This window comes from Dermacentor silvarum, chromosome 2, assembly GCF_013339745.2.
Source record: "Dermacentor silvarum isolate Dsil-2018 chromosome 2, BIME_Dsil_1.4, whole genome shotgun sequence".
In the NCBI taxonomy this organism is placed as follows: domain Eukaryota; kingdom Metazoa; phylum Arthropoda; class Arachnida; order Ixodida; family Ixodidae; genus Dermacentor; species Dermacentor silvarum.
The window spans coordinates 251,472,801-251,487,742 of NC_051155.1; the positions used below are offsets into that span (position 1 = coordinate 251,472,801).

The 14,942-nt window shown below is 47.3% G+C and overlaps 1 protein-coding gene across 5 annotated transcripts in view; it reads left to right on the top strand.

Moving 5' to 3' along the window:
- LOC119443151 (protein Daple-like) overlaps nucleotides 1-14,942 on the top strand; it is a 53,659-nt gene that overhangs the window by 25,721 nt on the left and 12,996 nt on the right. For 4 of the 5 annotated variants that reach the window (XM_049662605.1, XM_049662608.1, XM_049662606.1 and 1 more), the window contains exons 7-10: nucleotides 1,828-1,902; nucleotides 3,987-4,199; nucleotides 9,545-9,694; nucleotides 12,242-12,436. In XM_049662605.1, coding sequence (XP_049518562.1) covers nucleotides 1,828-1,902; nucleotides 3,987-4,199; nucleotides 9,545-9,694; nucleotides 12,242-12,436 — 633 coding nt within the window. The remainder of the gene's footprint in view (nucleotides 1-1,827; nucleotides 1,903-3,986; nucleotides 4,200-9,544; nucleotides 9,695-12,241; nucleotides 12,437-14,942) is intronic. The other variant, XM_037708311.2, reaches the window with a different exon arrangement.

Sequence of the window (14,942 nt, forward strand, 5' to 3'; positions counted from 1 at the left end):
TGTCACAATTTCTTAATGTAGCGTTGTGGCACCCGAGATGTACACATTACAAAAAGCTCCACTTGGTTATCTCATCATCAGTTAATTAATTAAATTAAGTTATGGGGTTTTACGTGCCAAAACCACGATATGATTATGAGGCACACCGTAGTGGGGGACACCGGAATAATTTCGACCACCTGGGGTTCTTAAATGTGCACCTAAATCTAAGTACACGGACATTCTCTCATTTCTCTCCATCGAAATTTGCCTGTGCTGGATGTTGCAGTGCTTCCAGCTTCCAGTCATCATTTTGCTTGTTGTATGCTTATGTTCAGGCTGATTCAGGCTTGTTGTGTTAGTTCGCTTGTTCATTTGCGTCTTCGTTTTGAACACACGACGTCATGAGGCAATGCCAGCGACATGCTTACAGCGCTGCATAAAAGTTGTTCAGGGGTCGATGATGGTATAGTTGCACCCACACTAGTGGAAAAAACGCGTGTGGCATGCCACGAAAACGGCCGGTATTTTGTAGCGATACCTTTCTGATGATAATGCCTTTTCGCGCTTGGTCAGTGGTCAGAGCGACGGTCCGCTCACGTTATCAACGGGATCAGCTGGCCGTGAGTGGTGGATGATAAGACTAGTATAGAATAAAGCATTAATGCATTGCTTCAAAATGCCGGCCCAGGCTTGCGGAGAAATTTTCTTGCAGTGGAGTCTCGGAGCTATCTTTTGCGGCATGCCACTCACCGCCGATTGAGGAGACCATTGAATGAGTAGCAGCCAATTTATTCGCATGGGCGAAAAGACGCAAGGAACTATTACCCTCTCTCGGCATCGCTTACGAAAGCCGCAGTAATTCCAGCTGAGAAATGAATCTGTCACGTGTTTGCTGCGATGACAAAGATGGCCGCAAATGGGGCCCTGCTAATGCTGGCTCTTTTGCCGCCTGTGGCATGCCTCGCACATTTTTCCTGCTTCCAGACAAAGTCGCTGAAGTTTTTGACAGTGTGTCGGAGGAAGAGGCCTTCCATGGCTTCGAGTGATTTGCAGTAAATATTGGTTTACTACTGGACCTAAGAATTGGTGGAATTTTTTTTTTCTGCTAGACTTTGTGGCTCATAAAAATTCTATTTACAGCAATCTAGTGCACTGAAATAGGTAAGTTCGGCATTTCGTGATAAGTGTAGATGCGTACTTGCCACGTCAGTTAGAGAGAGGAAAAGGATAAATGAAAGGCAGGGAGGTTAACCAGCACTGAGCCCGGTTGGCTACCCTGATGACAGGGAAAGATTAATAAAAAATGAGAAAAACCGCCGATAGCGCTGATGTAGTAAGAGTTCTTTGCTGTATATCACGGAGGGTCACTCCGTCCAGTAGCCTTCAGAAATCGCAGCAGCGCTAAGTATCTTATATACTGGCACGACTTATATAGCAACTTATGTAGCAATTTCTTCTTCAAAACTGGTGGAAAATGCATTGTGCGACTTATACTAAGGTCTGACTTATAATCTGCTAAGTACGGTAGTATTAACAAGATCTTGTCTTGTCAGAATGCTCTCATTAAATTTCCTGTCAATTAAAAAATTCTCAGATCAGTTCGTTAAAGTAGCAGTGCTCGCAGCAGGCTGCTCTACGTGATGTTTCTTTTATCAACTAAACATGCGTCAGCCGACTCAAGCTGCCATTTCTTTGAACTTGGGCCAACCATAAACACAAATATAGTAGTGGCTAAGCAGTGCGGACTCTCTTTAATGTATTGTGTAGTATACTGCCTGGGCAGAAAGGCTGCTGAAGAGCATGACATTGAATAACAGCATTGCCACCCTCGTACTTCCTATACAGGGGATGAAGGCGAGAGAGGGAAAAGATGACGTGAGAAGGCAAGGAAACAGCGGTTGCGGGCAAACTGAAGATACGGTACGCTTCTGCTATTTCTCAAAAACAAACACCATGCAAATTTATCGAGAGGACAACTGACGCAGAGCGTGCAGACGCAAAGCCACATTAAAACACCGTAGGGTCTAGGTGGCACTACGGGAACGGTCGCACGTCAAATCAACACTTCTGTGCCCGCCGCGGTAGCTTGACGGCTGTGGAATTGCTCGAGGTCTCAGGTTGAATCCCGTCCGTGAAATCCGCATTTCGATGGGAGCAAACTATAAAAACGATTTAGGTGCTCGTTAAAGAACACGAGGTAGTCGAAAGTTAATCCGGAGTCCACCACTATAGTGTACCTCATAATCCGATTGTGGTTTTGGCACGTGCATCCCCATAACTTAATTAATGTTTAACACTTGTGCCATGATGCGATGTGCCGTGTGAGGCAATGATAATGCTCAACCCTTTTACACAACGTCACCTCAAGCAAACACGTCTCCGTGTGTGTTCTGTGCACTATGCAGACAAACAGCAGTGGTGCATGCAAAATAACATTTAACATCAACTCACCATTCTTGTATTGGACTAAACGTTGAAGAAATTAGAAGAAATTACACATTCGCCGTGAATATCACCGTCAAACAAAGCAAACAGCATAGAAAGCTTTGCTTACACTGATATATTTCTTGGCGTAATGTTCTGATATATGATATATTTCTTGGTTTAATGTTAAAGCGGGAAGGCAGCGCAGGAGGGAGGGAAGGAGGGGGGGGGGGGGGGCGGATTCTACTCTGCCAACAAATGCGTTCTTGTACTTTGCGCCACCGTATCTTGAAAACGATCTCCACACGACTCTGACCTTTGTATGCACTGTGCTTACGCCCCTCAGTTTCCGTTGAAGCGATAGACCGCACGAAGCATCGCTCGCTGCGGCGGCCGCGCGCAAAAGCAAGAAAAGCGCCACCGCGTCAAACTCTTCGCGCCCAGTCACGGCCTCCGCACTGTCCGGCGCCGCTTCCGCGCCTCCGCCCCAAAAGAGAAAGGGAGAACGCCCGTGACTGCGCGCTGTTCTCTTTCGCGGCCGTCGGTGGGGCGGCGTTTATTCGTATCAACCGACGCGGGTCGAAAATCGATTCGTAACAACCGGTCTCTAGCACATTGCAAAGTAATGAGGCTCAGCCGGGACCACAGAAAAATTCGTATCATCCGGTAATTCGTATTAGCCGTGAACGTATAATCGAGATTCCACTGTACCATATTTTCCAGTCTATAAGTCACACCTTTGTACAAGTCGCACTCCCCCTCAAAACGGCAGCTTGGCAGAAAAAAAAAGAAAGAAGAAGAAACATATCAGTCGCACTGGGTTATAAGACGCACCTGTTCATTCAGTAAGTGATCAAAAAAAATTACAGTGACGTTTGACTTTGTGAACGCGGGTCACGTGCAAGCGTATGGGTACCATTCCAATTGCGATAGCAAGGATATGGACACTCCAGGCACATTTCTGCCGTCGTGGTTGCCGCAATGTTCCATATAAAGTGCCAGGGCAATAACAACGTCCCCGCACGCCGGATGCTGTATGTGCGAGTGAAAATGTGCCACGGTGAGCCGAATCACGAACAAGGAAGGAAAGCGGGAAGGCAGCACAAGACGGAGGGAGGTGGCTTGTTCTCTGGTAACAACTGCGTAGTTTGCACAGCGGCGCATGGCGTATCTTGAAAGTGATCTGCAGTTGCGATGACTTCGGAGTCGATTGACGTATGATCGGTCTGCCACCGCTTGCGTTGCTGCTCCGTCCTTGTCGCACGGCGCTCGGCAATTCGATCACGAGAAGAACCCGGTACCTCTATAGCGCACACAGAACCCATAGCAACTGCCAGAGGAGATCAGTCCAGCACGCGTCGCGTGCCCATAGCATCCAATTTGATTGTGACGGAAATTTAAAAAAAAGAAAACATGTACGTCGCACCGTTGTATAAGACAGAAAAAATTCAGAAACAAACCACTTATACACCGGAAAATACAGTAACCAAAAAATGTAAGTTGAATTAACGAATGTCGACTGTAGTGTCCTTTGACAAATTTTGCATCCTATTCAGACTAAGCTTGGCATCTGCTATCAGGTGTGCTACCAGGATGCTGAATACTGGAAGAGGAAATTTGAGCAGCTTTTTTCGGAGAACAAGGGGCTCAAAGAGCTGCTCGAGCACTCCCAACGCAATGCAGTCATGCACGATCCCCGAGTGGACTCTGGCGGAGACTGCTCCGCTGACTCACCTGACGACCTGCATAAACTGAAGCTGGACCTCATCCTCAACCAAATGCAGCATTTGCAGGTTTGCAGGTTTTTCTTCAATGGTGTGTTGCCTTTACTGGCAGCATGTAGCACACCATGTTACTTCACCTACACATAGATAACGTTAGGGTTGACTATTTGGAGTTTTCAAAACACCATGTAAGAATTTGTTGAATTATGTAATCCAAGAGAGAGTTATTTTAATGCAAGAAGTGGAGAGAGATTGATGTGCTTGTATAATTCATTGCCATAAATAAGCCTTAACTCTCTCCTCTGCTTTCTCTTAGAATATTTTGGCTCTTCGTAATTGATGAAGGTGTAATGAGGTAGTCATCGGTAGAGGCTGAAAGTACATGGATTGGTCAGCATTATACAGGTAGCATAAGTGAAATTGACAGGTTGCATTGAGTATTAAGAGAAGTAGGCACCATGTCTCATATGATGCAGTGGTGTTTGCTTGACAAATTAAGATTTAGTAACTGCCTTTTCGCACACAGCTGTAGCACTTATGCTCGTATGCTTCGTATGCTCTGTGCTTTCGATGTCTAGTTCGCGTTGAAGCGAGAGACGGCACGCTCGCTGCTGCTGCTGCGCCTCCTCACTGCAGCATTTTGAGAGCGAATTTCCGCAGTCATCGAGCGAGATGTGTTCATGTTCACCTGTGTGCACGTTACACCGTGCTTGTTAATTTAGTTGGTAAGCGGGGCCTCATGCAGTGATTCCACTCCTGCGCCAAAGCGCGCCAATTGGGATTTACTGCGCCATCCTGATACAATCGACGAGAATTGCGCCTAACTGCGCCAAACAGTCTCGGATTTGACGACGTCTATCGCCAATTGCACCACCGGGGAATTAAAACGTTCAACGTGACGATAGGGCGAGCCTTAGTTGCAACCTTAGCTGCAAACAGGAGACGAGAAAGCTCTAGCGCGTACGTCCCAATTAAAGTCACTGGAACCTGGAAAGTACCGCAGCCCTTTTCTCTAATTAGCCGCCGCGCCGCCGATTGGTCAGTTGCCGTCAGGTGATCACTTTCCACTATTGACCCTTTTCGCGGCGCTCCCGTGGGCGCTGCCATGTTTGATCACGTGGTGACGCGTCCATCGCTTGCCTCAGCTGCCGCCGTTGTCTCCGCGTTTACAATGCAAGAGCGTGGCGCCGGTGCAGCGCATTAAACCTCCATTTCGACGCATATCGTAGACGGTGGCTTTGTGCACGACACGAAGCTTTGACCACAGCTCTAGAGGACATGCAAGTGCACTTTCAGAGCTCACTATGTCTTGTACAAACGGCGCGAGCAGCATATACGGTGCTTATACTAAAAGCAGGGCTAGAAATGTATTACAAGCTGTCCAAACTTTCCGCTTATGAATTAAATCAGGATCAGTGTGCTCTTCGTTCTTTATTTGGCAAACATTTTGAAGCAGCGGCTTGTCATGTTTCTAACTCAGTAAAGTTCCTCGGTGCGGCCACTATCTCATTGTTTATTTTCAGCCTAATCGCTCGCGGGTGTGCTCTGCTGCCATAGATTTGTTCTTGCTGCGCACAAAGCTTGGAATATAAATGTTCTGTACTTTGCGGTAGCTCGTAGCAAAGAGGTATTATCGCTAGTCCCTCGCTTAATCTGTGGACCGTCTCGAAACGTTCAGCTTCGAACATTTGTGTCTTGTCGGTGTAGTCGCCGTCACTCATGCTTCGGCACATTGATTCAAGTGTGCGCCCATTCACTTATTATTGATACGTTGGCGATAGGGTGGGCGTAAGTTTGCGTGCGAGTAGGCGTGGATGTACGTAAATAACGTGCGAGAAGCTTACTATGCCAGTAAGTGGCGCTACTTCCTTTTGGAACGAGCGGTACTCCCTCTTAAATAAGTGCCGACGTTCCGGAGTTGAAGTGCTTTCTTTCGAGGTTAGCTATACAGCGCTGGCGGATGAATTATCTTTTTTGATCCTCTAGGAAAGCCGTGCATTGCGAAGGGCCGACAACACAGGCAGTCCTTATGCAGCAGGGGCGACACAGGTTGATTCCATTCCTTAATATGTGAATCACTATTTTTGTAGCGAACCACCGCACACGTCTTCCCTTTATCGTTACACATTTTGCAGCATGAATTGGGCGCAGTGCATTAGCGAACACCCAGTTGGCATTTCCGACAGCTGATCGCACAGTAGCAGGGCAGAAGCAGTAACGGTTTTGTATTCGTGCGCATTCACTGAGGCAACGTATGGCGAGCCGCCAAAAGCGCCACCTCGTTTCTCTAGAGCAAACTGCTCCGCGAAAAGGGTCAATAGATGGCGGATCTAAGCCGCGCCGGAGGAGATAAGCAGACAGACATCGCTCGCCCACGCCGCGCGTACGAGTCATCAACGAGGTCAGATTTTGAATTTTGTATAATTTAGTGTATATGTAACTTTCGTAGACTTAAAACAAAACGATAGGAAATGCCCGGGTGCTGCACGTTCGGGTGCAGCAACCGCCGGGAGTCCGGGAAAGGGCTTTTCGCGATACCAGTTAAGCGGAAAGAGCGACAGCAAGCGCCGTGCTATCTCTAGCTGCACCGGATAAAGAGCGACAAGTTCACTCCCACTTGGTGAACTTGTTGATATCGCAAAGCTGAGAAGCTCCTTGCAGTATTTCATCGAACTCCCTAAACGCCACCATAATGTGATGGAAAAGCTTCTTCGCGCATTTGCTTTGAAGACTGCGGTTTGCCTTGAGTAAACAAAGCGAGGAGATGCTCAGAAATATGCAGAACCGAGCAAAATGTGGCTCAAAGAGCGACGGAATACGGGCGGCTGTGTCAAAAATAACAAAGTGTAGTGAGAAGATCGATCGGCCTGTCAATGTTGAAAATTAAAGTATAGATTTTCTCGTGTGTTGTTTAAAACAACACGAAGATGACCTGGTTAATTCTGTTTTAGCATCCCTTTTCATGTAGTGCAGTCAGGGACCGTTTATTTTCGTAGAAATAGATCTGTATGAAACATTTCGTGCGCGATTACATCAGTAGCCACGTTAGAAAGCGATAACCACGCGTATAAACAATATTGTGGCAGCGCTTGATACCTAGTCATCCGAAAAAAAAAAAAATCTTGTGTGACACACGAGCATCGGGATCGCTTTGCATTTAGAACGGGTGGCGCACAGTTGAATGCTTCACTTTCCGAGCGCAGTAGCCGGCCGATTTTCCGGACTTCGCGGGGACTGAAAAATCAAGCAGTCCGAAAAACCGAAGTCCGAAAAACTCGCCCCCCCCCCCCCCCCCCCCCAAGAGAAAAAAATGATGAGGCTTAGAGCGGCTTAGAAAAATGTCGCACTTTCGCTCAAAAGGCGGAGCATCGATTGCGATAGCCAATTAATAGACAGGGATACGAAGTAAAGATGTTAGTTTTATTGGCCGTATAAAGTTGTAAATATGCGCTTACTAACTAAATAAGCACGGTGTCACGCGCGCACAGGTTACATGAACACATCTCGCTCGATGACCGCGGGCATATTGACCTTCGCGCTGTCTATTCTCTCGCTTCGACGCGAACGTCGAAAAAGAAAAAAAGAAAAAACGGCGCATACGAAGCTAGTGGCACTCGGCGCACGCCCTTTGTACCCATCGCAGATCGCGGGCGCACACTTCGGCCACATAGCAGATCGCTTTCAAGATATGGTGCCTGCGCGGCAGCTCCGTCGGCAGCCGCAAGAGCAGAATGCAACTCCCCACCGTCTCCGCCGCCTTCTCCCCGTGCCCCGCGAGCGAACGAAGTCCGTGCGCGCCTCCGGCCGCCTTCCTCTCTCGCGTGCGTGAGAATAAATTGCGGTTGCTGGCTGACCCTCGCAAGCCTTCGCCCGCACACAGCGTACGGACTGAACAAAAAAAAAAAGAAAAGAAAAGCAAGTGGAGCTTTTTAGAACGTTTTGTCGGCCAAGGAAGAGTGGGCATGGCCTCGGAGACGAGGGGATAGCGTGCGTTTACTGATCTTGAAGGCTATACAGGGGGGCACTGGAAGCCAAGCCAGCGGAAAATCTAACATGGCGGCCTCCAAGATCGGGTAGCGTGGCTCGGAGCGAGCGATTTAGTCCGGAAAATCGAACATTGGCTCCTAGATTCGTCCGAAAAATCGCTCTCGAAAATGCATTAGCTCTATGGGAATCCTGCCGGTACATCATGAAGTCCGGAATATCCAACAAGTCCGAATTTTTGGAGTCCGAAAAATCCGTCGGGTACTGTACTTGTAATTTACATCGTATCTAGCTAAACGAAATGCGGTTTTGTTTGTGGATTTCACAGGGCCCATTGCGGTAGCCATCGTGCTGTTCTTCACTGTAGCAAGCCTAGAAAACCTGAGGAAGAGCTGCTCGTCTTTTCCGCGCAGTGTTGCCTGCGCTCGCTCCGGCGGTTGCGGTACTTTCAAAGTTCCAGGTTCCAGTGACTTCAGCAGTGCCACGCACGGCGCCGACGCGGCATCTGCCTTGCAAGGCGGCTCGACGGCAAAGTGCGGTTTCTGCCGAGGCTCGCGGCTTTAAGGTTAATTGGCGATTCATCGGCGGACGTTATCTACTCCGGAAACGCAGCTAGTAGCTTGTTTGAAGCGCAGCATGACGTGGTTATAATAACTGCGTGCCGCCAATGTGTCCATCATTTCTGTTTCTGGATATTACCGATGACATCTGGGAAAACTAGCAATATACGAAATGATATCAATTTGTGTCTGTGTGTGTCGCATGCACACAAGTGCATTTTTTTCTCCACGAGATCTGCAATAGATGGAAATGTTTACGAAGCTTCTCGTGAGAACATAAGAATTGTTCAGGTAATTGAATGTAAATTGCAACTCGCTTTTTCGAAATACTTCAGGATGTGAAAAATCAGCTGCTTCAAGCTGCTCCAAAATGCCAAATTGCCTGCTCCAAAGTGCTCCAAAATGAAATTTCTGATGCTCCAAAAATTGCTCCAAGTCATAAGTCCGCAGTAGCATCACTGGCCTCATGGACAAACTGGCTCGCTGCCTTAACGAGTTCGAAGATGCCGTCGTCGCGGCAAGGCCGCCACGGCGGCAAGTGAAGATTACCAATTTTTTGCTGCCTACCCATAAATAAAGCCTGCCTGAGTGCGTGTGTTTGAGATCATCGTGACGTAGTTCTTTTCCGGCCGGTAAGTAGCCGCTAAACTGGCATTGGCGGTTAATTCGTACATTGTTTAGTGCGCACTTAGACGTCGTTCCCGGCCGAGTATGTATTAACAAGGCTTGACTGTAGTTGCAATTAATAAGCCTCTGTGATCTATATTATAGGTCATGTTGATTTTCCGGTCTGGGTCTTCCTTGCCTTGTTAACCGCCCTGTGTAAGAGATGATGTGCTCAGGTATGTTTGTTTGTGCCTCCTTCTGCAGCTGATGAAGACATTCAATCAGGTGAAGTACAGTGAACGTCTGTCCCGAGAACAGGCTCGCAAATTGGAGCTGGAAAATGAGCAGCTGAAGGCTCGACTTGAGGAAGAGGAAACCGATGACATCCTTGTCCAGCAGCAACTGGAAACGAAGGTTCGGATTAATAATTGGGACTGAAATTGTTTGCATGCTCTTGTTTGTACGGTGGAACCTCGTTTATATGTTCAAAGCTTTTGTGCTTTGAAGCACCGGTCCCATTTAGCTTTCCTGGCTAAATGTGTGTTATGTGTCATCTTGTCATTTGTTATGTTTCTCTTCCTGGTTGTTACATACAAAAACTGTGACAGCGTACCACGTGCCATTGTCCATCTGTGCATCTCTATTCACCCCTACATGTCGCCTCTGAACACGGTCACTTCGCAGAATGTGCCATGCAGCGTAGGAGGATCACCTAGTTCAGATAATTGCCAGTCACCGATCTCAATACAGCCCACATTGTCAAAAGCCAAGAAGGGTTGGATGAAGGCATAAGGGGTTGCTTCACACCCATGCTCGCAGACGCTGTCTCGTGGTCTTCAATACTTTGTGCAGTTACTTCAATATATACAAGATTGCCAGAAAAGTGAAAATGGGCTTTGAGTGCTGAAAAAGTGGTTATTTTCACACACGCGATCCAAGCATCATATGGAAATTACAAGCTTCATTTAGTGTGATTCCTACCCGCCGTGGTTGCGCAGTGACTATGGTGTTGGGCTGCTGAGCACGAGGTTAGGGATCGAATCCCGGCCACGGCGGCCACATTTCGATGGGGGCGAAATGCGAAAACACCCGTGTACTTAGATTTAGGTGCACGTTAAAGAACCTCAGGTGGTCCAAATTTCCGGTGTCCCCCACTACGGCGTGCCTCATAATCAGATCGTGGTTTTGGCACATGAAACCCCATAATTTAATTAATTTTTTTTGTGTGATTCTTGGCTACGACTTTACTGAGTGGGTTTTAATAGTTTGTGGGCTTCCTCTTCAACCTCGAATAACATTTTGCGTGAAGTAATTATTTTTCTCATCAGTAGTGCTGCCAGAAGCATTATTGGATGTTTTCCTGGATCATACATTTCTTTTTTTCTTTTCTTTTTTGTGGTCCCATAAAGTTCGTATCAACAGGGTTTTACTTTATCATTTTTGGTTTGCTTCTCTATGTAGCATTAGACTTTTAAAGCTTTGCCATGTTTGGTAATTAGTGGCATGTGACTGTGTGCTCATAGTGGCTGCTTGAATTAATAGAGTTTTAGCATGTCCGGTGTTCTGCTAAACGCAGGCAGCTCAGACGGAATAGCGGGTGAGCAAGGGCTTAAATGCGAGTGGCGGCTCAAACGTGAGTGGCCTTGCCCAGGGGAGCCACCTGGTGGCACCTTCGCTCACCCGGTATTTCGCCCGATCTGCCTGTATTTAGCAGAATACCGGGCACGCTAAAACTGTCTAATAGCTTGAATTTATTGTAAAAAGGTAACTTCATAGTGCATGGCATTAAAAAAAAATGTAATTGTGTTGGGTATGAGTGTTTTATACAGTGCTCTTACAAAGACAAACAGCAAACATCTTATTTCATTTGCCAAGTATCTGACACATTAAAAGCCTAGTCAGGTTGAAGGCTCAGTTTTATTTTATTTTTTTAACCGTTGTGCAATTGCAATGAACATAGCTGTATCAATTAAGCAAGTATTCTAGTTTGGTTGAAGTGCCTAACACGTGGTTCTGCATAATGTGCACCTCCAGGGACAAGTTTGCTTGCCGAGTTCTTTGCTGTAGCAACTTGACCACGTGACTCTTTCCTCATTGTGCAGAGAACTTTGCGAAGCTCCTCTGTGGTGACTTTTGCATGCAGCTTAGCTCGGAACTTGTTAGTGTAAGTGATGAAATTGCCAATATCAACTTCTTTAAATCCTTTTTGAGGTGTATCTCACTACTGAACTTTTCGCACTTTAATTCCCAGCTTTAAAAACTGTGAGTGTTACGGGAGGAGTAAGTTGATCAGATCAGCTAAAGTAAGCTAAAGTTATCTGCTGATACATATGCCTGGTTTGGATGCACAAACTGTGTCTTAGCACTCAATGTAGGGCTAATAGAGTGCTGCCTGCAGGACATTCCTTTAGTTTTAATAGCTGTGTAGCCACAGTGGATGTCTACTGCTTTAACACAACTGTGGCAGTACTCCCGATGGCAGAGTTCATGACCAACCATTGTGCCACTCGTCGTACTCATGTGCGTTGTGGCCTGCCGGTGGGTCATGCACCTTTTGCATCTTTCTCAAGCTCAAAGAGGGATGGTACCACCATGCTTGTGATTAGAAGCAAGAATTTTTCACCTGTGTTGGTATTTAAAAAAAATGTTGCTTGTGTATTGCAAAGCATAAATTTCTGCAGTTTAACAGGGGGAATAACTGCCATGCCCATGCTGCAAAGAACATGCCGACAGTGTCTATTAGGTCTAGTGCTTGCATACCAGGCATCTATATTTTGTAACAAAACTTTACAAAGTTCAGAAATGCTTTCGTGCAGAATTAGTTTGTTCCAACGAAAATGAACGTTTACAGGCTATGTTGCCCATTTTAACAAGGTCGTACTGCTCTTCCCACATGAAAAGCTAAAGTGGAGCTCTGCAGGGGGTTTGCGATTCAGTGCGAGCCAAATGTATCATGCGCAGGTTCGGTCATTGACAGAGGAGAACCAGGAGTTGCAGTCGCGACTGGGCCACGAGTCACAGAGGGAAGCTGCTCTGCGGTCCCTCGAACATCAAGTGCAGCAGCTGCTAAGTGAAAACGAGAGACTGAAGCGCTCAATGCAGGAGCAGGTGCCCTCCTCTGTCACCACCAGTCGCATTTCTCGGCTTCGGGACACAGTACGTAGCTGCCGCTTCTCATTTGCTGCTAGCTTAACTGACATGACATTTTCGACCTGGTCATTTTTTGCGTTAGAGAGACAGACAACCAATTTTTAGGGACCCAGTTTTTTATGGCGCAACGAAAAACTGATCCGTGGAAGTGTTTATACGTGCAGTGGGTGTAAATTCTTTAAGCACAATTTATAGATCTGAGCCATCTTAAAAAAAAAATAGGAGTCCCAGTGCTGCTGGCACTGCAAAGTGAACGCGATGCCGATAAGCCCGCCTTGCAAATTGGGCAAGCAAAACTTGATGGGCAGCTTTTGCAAGAGCGAGTGCAAGTTTCATTCACCATCTGATCTTTGCCCTTTGTAGTAAGCTTCTGAAATTAAGAAGCTGCTGGAATAAGGGAGCATTGCTGTACAAACCTTTCTTGGATTTCTATCACTTGTTTTTTTTTTTTTTCTTAAGTACACACCTATGTATCGTGGCATGCACCCGGAATCCTTATTCTGACGAATAGACAAGCCAAACCAAGTTATCCAAAATGAAACCTCTATTTTTTGCACGCTCATTACGGAAACTGGTTTCATTACAACACGCAAAGGCAGCACCACTTTTCTACTTGCAACAATTGAAGATTTAGCTGCACATTGTAAGTTGCAAAACTAACTTATTTGGAAAAATGTAATGCATTTTAATATTAGAAAAAAACGAAACATTCATGAGCCGCGTACACTATAGAACAGGGGTTCTCAAGCATGTTCGTTCCAGAGAACCCTGCTAAGCTGGGTTCTCCCCCCCATTTAACCGAATTGAAATGTCCTAATTAACCGAATGTCGAATTACCCAAGGTATCAAGAAAACAATAAATGAATGCTTACTACGTCAACAGACTTTTATTTACTGAATGAATTGGCAAATCTGGTTTCTATTTTGCACAAGAGCAGTGCGGCACCCGCCGCGGTGGCTCAGTTAGCAAAGGCGTTTCGTGGCTGAGCACGAGGTCACGGGATCGAATCCCGGCCACGGCGGCCGCATTTTGATGGAGGCGAAATGCAAAAACTTTTGCCCGTGTACGTGCTTGCGTTGTAGTGCATGTTAAAGAACCGCAGGTGGTCAAAATTAATCCGGAGCCCTCCACTACGGCGTACCTCACAGTCAGAACTGGTTTTGGCATGTAAAACCTTAGAAAGAAGAAGAGCAGTGCGGAAGCTGAAGTTCTCGTCATCTCATGACTTATTTTAGCTAGCAGCGGCGAAGGCCTCGCGACATCCTTCGCAGCGCGGCCGCGGCGCGCGTCTTCATCTGAGACACGCTTTTCACTACCGCGCGCACATCCCGATTATTTTTTCGCTAGTGAGCTGGTCGCCAACAAATTGCCCGCCCATCGCGATGTAGCCGGTGCTCTTCATCTTCGACAGCTTTGCACTGAGTCAAAGCGAAACTACTGCTTACCGCAACCGCTGCGGAGAAAACCGCGGCCGTTATCGACGAGATCATGGTCGGCGACCTTGCGGTTCAGAAGGCAGGCGGCCGACGCCATAGCCGACGCACTCACCAAGTCAAAACGAAACTACCGTTTGCTGCAACAAGTGCGCACGAAACCACGGTCGCTATCGACGCGATCATGGATGGCGACTACGCAGGTGCGAAAGGCACGCAGCCGACGCGCGCACCGTCAAAACGAAACTACTATTTCCCGCAACCGCTGCTGCGGACGAAACTGTGCTGGTTATCGACGCGATCATAGATCGCGATTACGCACTTATGAAGGCACGCGACTAGCCGCCAACGCGGTGTTACGCGCGGCGATTAACGCAAGAATAAAGACTTTGAGGACACAATTAGGCACGAAGAGTTCCGGCGTTTGTTTCAGTCACGTATAGCGTACGATTGCCGCTGAGGACCATACCAAGGAGGACTGCATCGCTTCGTTTTTGGACGCTAGCGCCGTTTTAGCTCTTTTGCGGCGCGCACTTGTGGTGCTCCGCGCATCAGTTTTTTTTTTATTCCTATGAAGTATAACATCAGTGCGCACGTACGCTATCGGTACCTACCCTATCTACAAACGGGAGAAATGCGCACGGTGGTAAGTTAGAGCCTCCGAGATTCAAGTGCGAAAGCTTAGGCGCGCTGCCCATGGCTGCCCGTTTTCGGAGATTGGGTGGCTACAAGCTGCTTGCGGATTTATTGCGCAGTTCGCGCATTGCCGTTACGCACTGTGATGTGCTTTTTGACACTCGGGCATAGGTAATTGAGGTTCTGTGGATCAAGCGCACCTCGTGTTCGCCGTTTTCGCCACTTGGCGAGCGCGGGACCACGGAAAATTTATCAGTGGCTCGCGGAACCCCGAGCAGGGGCCTGCGGAACCCCCGGGTTCCGCGGAACCCACTTTGGGAACCCATGCAGTGTAGAAGGTCACATGATAAGGTATTCTATTTGCATGTTGTTGCCGCATGGGGTTCCAAGCGTTATTTTTTGCGACTGGTTGAGAAGAATTAAAGACATACATCCACATTAA